The following is a 13,013-nucleotide window of genomic DNA, read 5'->3' as shown; positions in this document are numbered from 1 at the left end:
CATGTCTAGTTTCTGTTCCATCCCATTAGATACTCCTGTCCTGATGTGTTCCACCTGGATCTATATCCAGACATGTCCGTTTCATTACCGTGGATCCGCTGCTCCGGGTTTCTCTCCAATTGTGTTTTTCCATTCTGCCTTTTTTATGATACTGTGCCCCTTCCAGATGCGTTTACGTAACCTTTTCATGTTTTGACAATATACCTCTTGCACAGCCCTTGTTGTGGTGTGTTATGTGACAGCTTCACACTGCCGACCAGTTCTTGCTCTTTGCTTTATTTGGAACTCTGAATCAAGGGTCATGCAGTTCACAGTTCTTCACTTTTCTGTCAACTTAATAGGAAATATACAGCATATCACCTAGATGGAAACAGCACTTGAAATGATCCAAAACCACAAACACCATAAACCCAAAAGCATCTACATGAGAGGAGTGCTGCTACTTGACGAAGCAAAAGTTAGCCAGGCAATTTAGCCCAACAATCGGCGCCAGACATGAGTGGTATCAGTCTTGGAAGACATGAGCAGGATGCCCAGAAGAAAGTTGGCGGACTGAAAAAGTATGTTTTTCTTTTTTTTGTCTTTGTAAAAAGATATTGCTCTTATAATCCTTTAAAATTTGATGTTTTAAGTAGGGATGTCTTAGAACAGGGGTGCTCATTAAGTCGATCGCGATCTACCGGTCGATCGCGGAGGTGGTACTGGTCGATCGCGGCGTGACATTAAAAAAATATCATCCCAGCATCAATGCCATCACTTGATTGATATACAGGGCAGCCATTCAGATGACAACTGAATGTTGCCCTTCGGGCGACCAATCAAATCAAACAACGTCTCTAAGTGCAGCAGAACTTACGATGTCAGCCTATCATCCATCCCCGTTACTTGATTGACATACAGGACAACCAGTCAGATGACAACTGAATTTTGACCTTTAGGTCACCGCTCATGCGTAAACAACGATGCAAAGTGCTAAGCTAGTCGGCGAATTGCGTCAGATTTTAAAGCCCTCGCTAAAGTTTATGGTCACTAAAATGAGTGAAGGAGCTGGACCAAGTAAAAAGTAAAAACATATCACTTCCATACGGAATGGGAGGTGGACTTTTTTTCACAATGTCTTTTTCGAAGTGCGTTTGCCTCATATGCCATTCTACCATCGCAGTACCAAAGAAGGGAAATGTGGAGTAATGTGGAGGTAATTACAAAAAATGTTAATAGTTAATTATGTGTGTTTTGCAATATTGGCTCATTTGGTTATGTAAGGTACATCAACATACATTGTACGTACAAATAATCCTCAATACATTTGAAAATAAATAGATGTTTTGCATTTTTGTAGTGGGTAGATCATTTTGACTCGGTCATTTTAAAAGTAGCTCGCATGCTGAAAAAGTGTGAGCACCCCTGTCTTAGAATATTCAGCTATTCAATGATTTGATTTGAGTGTGATTGGATCTCGCAGTTGATTGGTATGAAAATGTGATTTTCCCATTCTGACTACATACATGGGGGTGTCCACAGCTGCTGCTGAGCATACATGTTTACATAGAATGTCTTTCTTGATGCTATAAATAACCCATTTTGATACAAATTTAGTCTTATAATGTTAGTTAATAATGATTTGAAAATGACGTGTTGCAAGATGATGGCGAGTACACACAGCAACACCTAGCATCGCTTCCAGATTTAGTTATTATTTTGCTCGTATTGTTATGTGTTATTATGTTGATGTATGTATGATGAGACGTTTGGACTGCAATGTCATCATTTTCACCGTGACATGCCTAATAAAAACATTTAAAAAAATGCTATTTAGCTAGCTGACCCTGACAAGTTGAATTGCCTACACATTCTACGGGTTATTGCTGATTCTCCTGATAATAAGACAACAAAGTGAAAGTCAGATTCGTCCAGTGATAAGAAAATGACTTATGCCAACTTATAAATGTTACAAGTAAACAAGCCGCAGGGTAATTTATTGATACACAAGATGAATGAAATGCTGTCGTTGTGAGGAAAAGGAACGTTCGTGTGGGGAGTATTTATTCGGCGGACCACCCAATCATGGCACAAAATAACACCAAACTGCCTCCTCCCAAACTGTACAGGTTGAAATGGTGACAAACACCAGCGAAGGTTGGCGAACCTCAGAGCGTCAATTGAAGCTAGGGGGGGTTAGCTTTGTTTAGCATGTTCGTGAGGTTGTGTGTGCCACTGGGGCTGTATGAATATGTGTTCACCGCTTTAATGTTTAATTTATTTAAGTTCTGACTTCATTCTCGAAATATTATGAAAATAAACTAGTAATTATACAAGACTAAAGTTGTAACTTCATGTTACAGATTATCGGAAAGTAAAAATTTCAAGCAGAAATGAATGGACACAAAGAAATGGCCATTTCCCCCACTTTGATGTGGGTAGCAGGGTAATGTCCAAGAGGGTGGGGGGGGGGGGGGGTAATGTCCAGTTCTATCAACAACCAAAAGTCAGCTTTGGGTTTTGTCCCCCTGTGCGTTTGAGTTTGACATCCCTGAGCTAGCACCAATCATGGCTAGCGATAGGGGCAAAGAGAAGCTAGCGCCTACAAGCTCAACTTCCATTTACTAAAAATAAAATTCCCACTGTTGCATATCTGCATCTGAGTGGTTAGCATGTAGGCCACACAGTCAGGGGACCGAGAAGACCCGGGTTCGATTCTCCGCTTGGGCATCTCTGTGTGGAGTTTGCATGTTCATGCATGTTAGGCTCATCGACGATTCTAAATGAATGTGAATGTGAGTGTGAATGGTTGTTTGTCTATATGTGCCCTGTGATTGGCTGGCCACCAGTCCAGGGTGTACCCCGCCTCTTCGCTCCCCGCCAAAGTCAGCTGGGATAGACTCCAGCATACCCCTGCGACCCTAGTGAGGATAAGCGGCATAGGAAATGGATGGATGGATAAAATGTAAATCTGCAACCCAGGGGTCATTTTCAGCTTGTTTTTAATTGGTCCACAACCAATTAACATCCATTTTTTTAATTAGACATTATTTGCTTTGTCACCTCAAACACAAAGCTTACTGCAATTTTTTGCGTTTTCTTCCCTTGTCGTATGGAAAATGAATACAAAACCACAGTACTCACCACACCGGGATAATGTTGTACCGTTACACCCCCTTCTGTGCAATCCATCATTTCTTAACAGCTCCTCCAAAAAGTTAAGAATAGACTAAAAAGATGCACATTTGGTCTATAGCTTTGCTATGAATCAAGGACAAAATGATTTAGTTCTTATTATGCTCTGGAGTATAATGTTTTTTTCTAGCTAGAGGACATAGTTTAAAAAGTTGTTAACGAATTTCAATAAAATTGTGTGTCGTCTTTATTATGACCCAAGGACAATTGATTAATTTTTCATTAAGACAAGTCCAAACAAGGAAACAATATCATTTCATACCCAAGAGATATGCCCTACTGGCCGTGCAGTTGCTGTACTACTGTATTTGTTTTTAACAATTATTGCAGAAACAATGTATAACTAAACAGGTGCAGTCTAAATGAAAATAATGACTTACTTTGAACTTTAACATTAAACTGTTAAATGATGAAAGAATGCACGGTTTTTAAAGGGCAGTGCATTTAAACAAGAGGAAACTATTCTTGTGGCACACTTTCCATATTCATTTCTACATTCAGGCTTTTAGAACTACTATAAGTCGATGACAAATAGGTAAAAGGTAACAAAATGACTTCTCCAAATAATATATTTTTCGATAATGGCGATAACAGCAATGGCAAGCAAAATACCAAGGAATGACACCTTGACATTTTCATGAAATCATCAGATACCTGACCTCCCTTCACACGCTCTTATCCATTTTTTTCACTGACCTTAAAACACCAGTCTTTGTGAGTTTTACACGAACACTCGGCACTCAGTTAGCACCGAGGCACACGACTAAAAAGCTGCTTGGCTAACCTTTATGGCAACAACAGGAAGATGTCGCACAAATTTAGTTTACTTGGACAAGCACCAAAGGCAGCAATCATTTGTAGACTCCGGGTGTCCCTCATCAGCCACCGGCATGCTAATTAGGCCTGATCTTTGAAAGGAGTCTTTTCCAGAGAAGTATGGCCTGCTCTGCCACTCATTAAAGCAGACTCATAACTTGCCTGCTGCCATTATATTGACAGCCCAAGAATTGGTCCGGCCACTGGTGGAGCAAATGCCATAGATCATGCTCACACTAAATCCCATAATTGCTTACTCCTACTGTGACATTTTTTGGTAATGATCAATCATTTTCCCTCCACACAGAAACATTCCAGAACCTGACTCTTATTGACACAGGATCCATTGAAAAGAGCAAAAAATTCCGAGTTAATGTCAACATTCTGGCACAAACCTAAACCCATACATGGATGTACCACTTTATGCTTCACTGGTAATGGTTTTCCACCAAGCGTTGATATGTCACACTAGCCCTTGACTCCCCTTCATCTGTTTCATCCATCATCATTATCATTCCTTAGTGGTTAGTACAAATACATTGTATCATTTCAACTGCATTACTAAGTGTGTGAGAAATATGTAGGGCGTAAAACTTGGGCATTTAGCTTGTTGGCTGGTAGTAGCGGTACTACTACTGTATTCACTTTATTTTTTTGTTATACCGTGAGTACCCCATTCATTCATACATGTTGATCATTCTCAAAAAGTAGAATGCAACACAACTGTTGTGAATTTTGGCGTAGCTATGACACGGGTTATTGTCTCTGTGGGTAAACTAGCTGGAACGCAAACATTCCATTTTATTGTTTGACTTCATATGAAATGACAGCCAATATTTACCTATGATCTTGGAAATTAAATGTTTCTACATACCTGCTGCAACTTGCTCATATACCACTAGGGTTTGGAGTTTGGATGTTCCTCTTGTGCGTCCTCCCATATTCCAAGAATACGTATGCATATTAGGTTCATTGGATGCTCTAAGTTGCCCATAGGTATGAATATGAGCGTGAATGGGCTGTTTGTCTATGCTGTCGCCCAAAGTGAGGTGGGATAGGCTCCAGCATACCCCCATCACACGGATGGATGACATTTTATATAGCGCTTCTCAAAGTACCCAAATCCCTTCACAGTGAAATGAACCCAAAGTAAAGTGATAACTGTAAATTGTCCATAGGTGTGAATGATTGTTTGTCTATACCAGGGGTGGGCAAATATTTTGACTCATGGGCCGCATTGAGTTAACAAAATTCTCTAGGGGGGCCAGAACATATATTTAACACACACTATTTAATGCTTATAATTTTCCTTGAATTATTTGTCTAATTTTATCTGTAAAAGTGTTATACTATCAGCTTTATGTTCTCATGTCCCTTTTTTAGGAGCACTTTAAGCATCAGACCACATCAAACTATGTCATTTAATTTTCCAGTTTTGTTGTTTTTTTTTACTAAATAAGACATCCGACTTGCAAGTCATGTTGCCAGTTTGTATGTTAAAAGTTGAAATACTTAGAAAGCAACTGGTGGGCCGGATTCAAACACTTGGTGGGCCGCATGTGGCCCCCGGGCCGTAGTTTGCCCACCCCTGGTCTATACTGTATGTGTCCTGTGATTAAACGGTGACCAGTGGCGGGTGTACACCCCCCTGTCGCCCAAAGATATTCTCCTTTAATTGCCCTCTAGAATGTTGTCTGAATTGAATTGACCAAGAAAAACTGAAAACTGAATTGACCTGGATGTTGAGTACAGTTGAGTAACCCCTGGATTGCTAGACCAGGGTGGTGGGGCCCCTTTTGAAGAAGGGTGACCGGGAAGTATAGGGGATCAAACACCTCAGCCCCCTTGGGAAAGTCTATTCCAGAGTGCCAGAGAGAAGGCTACAACCTCAGCTGAAGGAGAAGCAATGTGGTTTTCATCCTGGTTGTGTGAAGGTTCTGGGATGAGACTCAGCACCTCCAGCACCTCCATGCCAGGGTTCCCAATCAGAAAAGGGTGGCTTCCACCCTCCGTGTTAAGAGTGAGGTTTTGCCCCTGGTGGAAGAGTTGACGTATCGGAAAGGTTGGCGCATGAGATCGACAGTCAAGATCATCACAGAATCTACAGAAATGCAGTCTGGACTGGACAGTCATGGTGAAGAGAGAGCTGAGCCAGAAGGCAAATCTCTGAATTTACCAGTCGATCTATGTTGCCCCCCTCATCTGTGGTCATGAGCTTTTGGATCCAAGCTGATAGAATAAGATTGCGAGATTGATTATGTCTCGCATTTGGCCACGGAACGCCTTGGTGATGTCTGGGCTTCCCTACTGAGACTGCTGCCCCCATGACCCGGATCCGCAGAAGCAGAAGAAAATTGATGGATGGAAGAAAAAACAGTAGGAAGGCGTAGTCAAAACTATTTGGGCTACTCAGGCCATTTTAGTTCTGGAGCCCCAATTTATATGCATGTTTGACTCTGGGTGAGGCAACTTCTACGTATATAACAATAATGTCCAGCACTGTAAGCAAATATAATGCTATATATATGCTATATATAGATATATATATATGCTATAGTATGCTATTACTTTGAAATACAACTTGAAAGCCTTTTCAATTGTGTGATTATTGAGTACATCTCTGATAGCAATGCTGTCCCAAGAAAGGCTAAAGAGATGGGCTGCACGGCGGTCGAGTGGTTAGCGTGCAGACCTCACAGCTAGGAGACCAGGGTTGCCTACTGTGGGCCAAATTGGACATTATTAATCATTTATTAATCATTTTATATTAATTAGGGCTGTCAAGGTTAACACGTTAACAGAGTTTTTTTAATGTTCCTAAATAGGGGCTGCACGACGGACGAGCGGGTAGCGCGCAGCTCCCAAAGCTAGTAGACCCGAGTTCAATTCCACCCTCGGCCATCTCTGTGTGGAGTCTGCATGTTCTCCCCGTGCATGCGTGGGTTTTCTCCGGGTACTCCGGTTTCCTCCCACATTCCAAAAACATGCTAGGTTAATTGGCCACTCCAAATTGTCCATAGGTATAAATGTGAGTGTGAATGGTTGTTTGTCTATATGTGCCCTGTGATTGGCTGGCCACCAGTCCAGGGTGTACCCCGCCTCTCGCCTGAAGACAGCTGGGATAGGCTCCAGCACGCCCGCGACCCTCGTGATCAATTGAAAGACATTCTTACTGCATCACAGCATGACATCAAAAGTGGTGTAAAAGAACTTACCGCCAGCAGAAGAGGACGGCTCTCTTTGACAGCCCCCACACATCCCAGACAGCCAATCACCATGATGATGGTCCCCAGTGCAATGAGCAGGTTGGCTGCCGACAAGGAGGGGATGGACGATGACAGGGTTGCAAAGTTGCCCTGGGTCACTGACAGCCACACCCCCACCCCCAGTATGCCGCATCCTCCCAACTGCAGAGGGAAAACAAAGGGAATGTTAGTGGAACAACTAACACAATCCCACAGGGACGTGATGTCTTTAAGTGCTTGGGAACAGAGTTAACAGTGACAGGTTAACAAGGTCCATGTTCTGTGGAGACCTTCATCCAGAAGGAAATTAAACGTCTCAACAACTGCTCTTAAAGGCTGGCTCCAATTACAAAACATGAAAACACATCTGTGATTCATGAAGAAAACACTCCAATCTGTTGAAATCATATGTGTTTAAAGTTGATTTCATTTGCAGGCATTGTGATGAATACAAACTGAGTGGAGTCAAACAGTGAGAAGCAAAAGCCAAGCCCATGAATGGACCCGCACTGACAAAATGTGCCTATTGGACAGCAGGACATAAGGGTCACTTTTCCGAGTATAATTGTCTAATAAAGACTTGCCAAGTGATTGTCAATTTCACATTCACCGTCTTAGATTTATGTAACAGCGTGATCGATTGAAGCAAAGGAATGAAAATCCAATATCAAGGAGACAGATCCTCTTAAGATTGGAGTCTCTGTCAGTGTAGCGACGGTCTTTTATGTGCAAAAATGTCTCATTTCGTCATGTGCTAGCCAACAAATGCAGTCCTTGACAATATTTTACTGCTTTAATCTTTCCTTTTGGATTGGTTTCGTGGCAACACGGCCTTTCCTGGGTTTTAGTCCTCTGTACATCCTGGCCAAGTGGTTAGCACGCAGGCGAGGAGACCTGGGTTCGATTCTCCGCTTGTGCATCTCTGTTTTAGTTTGCATGTTCTCCCCGTGTGTGCTACTCCAAATTGTCCATAGGTATGAATGTGAGTGTGAATGGTTGTTTGTCTATATGTGCCCTGTGATTGGCTGGCCACCAGTCCAGGGTGTACCCCACCTCTCGCCCAAAGACAGCTGGGATAGGCTCCAGCATATCCATGACCCTAGTGGCGGTATAGAAAATGAATGAATACTTCATGGTAGAGTATGGTCTATTATTAGTCAATACATATTGAAAGACAACAGTATACAGGTATGTAGTATTTTGGCCACAAGGCATCAAAAATGTTGAATTAATGAGACTTGATGATTGATACATCACCTTGACAATGCATGTAGACTGCTTGCCAAGCCAGGCAAGCCGAGGAAGACATACCATGGCTGAGATGAGTGGAAAAAAGGTTCTCTTCTCATTCCGTGTGGAAGTGGTAATTTTATTTTTTTACTTTGTCTTTCTTGCCACTCAGTTTGAAACACTTTTATAAGTTTAGACGAAATAAACCTTGCTAGCTAGCAGTTGTCTCCAGTACTTGTAACAAGATGAATTTTTTTCTTAATAAAGACAGAGACAAGTTGTCTATTTTTGAATGGTTATTTTTGATTATGATTTTTATTTGAGCACAGTTTTTCCTAAAAGAGGCCAGTTTCATTGGCTGGCAACCAGTCCAAGGTGTAGCCCGCCTCTGGCCCAATGACTGCTGGGATAGGCTCCAGCAACCCTAATGAGGATAAGTGGCATAGAAAATGGATGGATTGATCTGGTACCAATTAACCACTGTGAACGAGGGAATACTTGTCTTGTAGTGTGGAATGGGATGATGGGAAGGATGGGATCAAGTGGTATCAGTCAGCAACAGTAAGAATGAGAAAAGTCAGATTTTGGAAAGTTTGATGCAGGCCAATATAATCTCATTGGACCGATATCTGATAGCAATGTTGGATCGGGACACACCGAGTAGAAATTCAAACGTGCAGAAAGTTCTTCCCCCCAAGTGATTCATTTGAGTCAGCAGAGTCCAGTCAGTACTTGTGAGTCGGTTTTCCCATTGTGAGACAATTTAGACCTGCAATAAAAGCCAGTTGTTCAAGTCAGGTGGTCTCACCAAACAATTACTGACACCAAGTGACCCATGTAATGGCCGAATACTGTATTCGTATTTTAGTGCATTTAGTCATTCTTAACTAATACTCAACCACAAACATGAATTCATGTTTAAAAACAGTGATGGAGTGAGTGAGTGATGTTCAAACTGCTATGTAGCGAGGGACGTCTGCCAACCAAAAAAAACACAGCAACTGAGGCGTACGCTAACTAAGGCTTCCTTGGATTCAAAACCATTTGGTGTGGTGACGGGTAACCATGTAAATGCTGAAGATTCTCAGAGATCAGATCACCCCCCAGAGTCCACGGTTCATCATTTTGTAACCTGTCTATGTGCTTATTGGCCAAGCCAACCTGATTGGCTTGTATACCTTTAGATTTTGAAGGAGTCGCATGTTTATGAAGCACATCAGGTTATGAGTTCAGACGCATCTACAGGAAACACAAACCGTTACCATTTGCAAAAACTCCCAAAGGCGGTAAGATTGACATAGCTAAATACAAGATTACTGTTTTTTTTCCACAGTTATTTAATGAGTTCTTTCACCGGAAGTAGGGCAAAACAAAAAATGAAAGGCGCTGGTGTGCTTGAGTCAGGTTTTGTTCCCAATCTGCCACAGCTGGGCGATTTCAGCAGATAGCAAATGAAGGTTCTTGGGGTTAGTGTGACTCACAACAGAGCCTTATTACACCCCAGAGTGTGTCCTCTAATGAAGATTGGCCGCCAAGAGACGGGTGAAGGATGAAAGGGAATGCTGGGAACAGACGACGGTGAACATTTTGAGGTCATTTGCTCATCAGAGGAGAAGATATAATAACATGGCTGTTATTCATATTCTGCAAACGTGCGTGTTCATCCAAGTCAAACATGGGTCCATATAAAATTTACAACCAGGCGTCTTATATTTATTATCCATCTACATCGGTATATACCTAGCATAGCACCCAACCCAAGGTGACTGACACGGAATGTGGCTGTGCTGGCTTTATCAATCTGTGTGACTGAAGGCTTTTTGCTATTTGGACTAAATGTACATGTTACTCAGTGGGGTAATTATTCATACACGGCAGGGCAGTGATGGAAAGAACGTCAGTAGTAGAGACAAGATTCCCAGTCCATCAGACCATGATGGTGATGGAACTATCTCATTAGTTTCCTCATCTTCTTTCGATGAAGTCCAACTGACTTGCTGAGAATGACAATATAGCAAGACGACTCCCATTTATGTAACTTTTACCTCCATATCGTATCATTGGGTAGGTTTCATCTTTTATTAAGTGATTTAATTTCCTGTCTGTGTATAACAGTTAAAAATGCATGGACTCAGGAGATGTGAGGGATGTAAAGTCATGGAGGAAAAGGACATTTTCTTAGTTCAGAAAGTAGCTTTGAAGCTGGAAAATATTCCATTTACCAGCTCAAGATGAGTTACAGACATGTTATATGAATGTACAGTGTTTTTGCAATACCACCATCAGTCTGATTCCAAATGTATATCCCACGGTATGCTGATCAATGCTTGAGGTTACCGACCAACCAGTGGTTGGCAGCTTTTTACCTCCTGAAAGAGAAAAATATGTGTCAAGTCAAACTTGAGATTTAAAAAAGGGAGGAGGAACCTTCGTGACATCAATCGCGGCCGGACCGGAATAAGTGGGGCACACCAGCACAGGTGAAGCAATTAAGCAAACAGCGGCACCAGGCAGAGACTGTTTAACTATCGTTTGTAAGTCGCCCATACAAATCAGAGCATCTACAAACACCAGAGAGGCAGCCGGTAAGACGCCAAACTGTTTCAATGTAAAGAATCTGTGCTAACGATAGCTTAGCCACGGCTTCTAGTGCGTGGCTTGTTCACTGTTTAATGCGCACGTGCACTGATTGTTGTGTTAAACGCTTGTTGGTATCGTGGTTAACTTGATTTAATGTGGTTGAAATTGTGACGGGTGTAAATAGTTAGCTTATATTGTTGCGTATGTATTAAGTACGTTTATTTCACTTTGGTTTGGAAATGTGATTTGAAAGCTAACTGAATTTTATTTAATTGTATTTAATGCTAAGGGCAATTAAGAGAAAGCAGGGCTGAGTTATAATATTGTGCAAATTTTCCTTGTGTACAATCGCAGTTAAAATTTAAGAATTAATTCATGTGTATTAGGTTAAAAAAATTAATGTGTCTTGTTAAAACAGTCAGTAAGTAATTCATGGTAAATACAAATCATGTTAAATACATTTAAGGTTAACAACTATGATAAATATCACAGTAAATTCTGAATGAATGAATTAATAAATTACAATGTGTTATTTATTATAATTAGTAATAATTTAAGAACACATTAAAAAATATATATATATAATATAATGTAATATATAAATAAAAACAGCAATAAATATATGGGAAGTGGTGGAATTCATACCTGATTCATGCTTACCTGGTATTGTATTAAAGCTTAATTTGCTTATTCTCTATTGCAGTAATTTGTGAGGCATGGGATTTGTGACTTTGCACAGAATTTAAATGTGTTCCTTTTTCTTTTTTTTTTATTGAAAGGTTTTTCACCTAATTTCAAGTGGCAAACTGCACCCTAAATTGCAACTGAAAATAAAAGATGCAAAACAGGACAAGCCGCTTATTTATTGCGTGAATATGCTTCCTACACCTCTGGGTAGATGGCTCATCCCCTTCAAGTGGGGATTGTATGAAAACCAAAGGGAACTTGACAATATGAAACACCGAGCCATAGCATCATCAACTTATTTATTACTATACAATAAATACTACACTTGCGGCAAATGTAGTGAAAAGCCCTTTGGAGTGGAAGTTTAGAGTGGAAAAGCTACAAATGTGTGTGTTCAAGATCAAGAACATAACAGTTTGTCTTCTATTTGTAGACCAATTAAGCTGCGGCAGCATCGAGAAAATCAAACAGTATATATGTTTCACTCTTGCTTCTCATAGCACATAACTGTGGTGCATTCAGGGACACAAAGGGGACCTATTGTGCTCATTTTTTGACCCTTTGTATTGAATTGTGGACTCCTACAGAGCAGCTACACCCAATAGTACGCACATAAAACCTTTTAGCATGTTTTAATTTATTCCATCCACGGCCCGCCTCCTGGCACGCCCACTCCATTGTGACTGGTCACACTCCCAAACTACTTCCTTAATACTGGGAATAACACTTTCGAATTTAGTGGGTCTCGGAGTTGATAATGAATGAATAAATTCTTCAGAGAGCAAATTGAAAAGTGTTCAGGAGCTACTGGCAGCTCATCAGCTATTTGCTGGAGACGCCTGACTTACTGTGTATGAACTCAAAAGAGTAGGCCCCGCTGGCGCTCCTCCAACCTCGCCTGCCCGAGGAGGAGCACTCGTTGTCGGACACACTTTGTCAGAAACGGAACGTGAGGGTGGCACATTTAGTAACTCCAGAAATTGCTGGCACATTGGTAGTGCAAATCTTCACGTATGTGGGCGCACAACACGTCCGACATTAATGCACCTTTCCCGGTGAGAGCGTGCTGCTTCTGGCTTCCACAAGGTGGATATTTCACATTCACGTTGAAGGAAACAGAACTTGGGGGAGCGTAGAGAGCATATCGCGCCTACAGCCACGCAGCCATAATGAAGCCCGCTGCTCTGTGACATCACAAAAGAACAGTTTTGCAAACCGAGCGTTTTGAGCCATCCCAGCCTTCCAAATGTGCAAACCTCATTATCTGAAACTTTGGCATCG

At 41.5% G+C, this 13,013-nt stretch overlaps 1 protein-coding gene across 1 annotated transcript in view; it reads right to left on the bottom strand.

The window, feature by feature from the left end:
* tspan4a (tetraspanin 4a) overlaps positions 1-13,013 on the bottom strand; it is a 212,691-nt gene that overhangs the window by 99,778 nt on the left and 99,900 nt on the right. Inside the window, exon 2 of the mRNA XM_058045907.1 lies at positions 7,206-7,397. Within this exon, the coding sequence (XP_057901890.1) occupies positions 7,206-7,397 (192 nt within the window). The remainder of the gene's footprint in view (positions 1-7,205; positions 7,398-13,013) is intronic.

The sequence above is a fragment of the Doryrhamphus excisus genome, chromosome 1 (assembly GCF_030265055.1).
Source record: "Doryrhamphus excisus isolate RoL2022-K1 chromosome 1, RoL_Dexc_1.0, whole genome shotgun sequence".
Lineage (NCBI taxonomy): Eukaryota > Metazoa > Chordata > Actinopteri > Syngnathiformes > Syngnathidae > Doryrhamphus > Doryrhamphus excisus.
The sequence above is the reverse complement of the archived record's forward strand: the minus strand, read 5'-3'. Positions and strand labels throughout refer to the sequence as shown.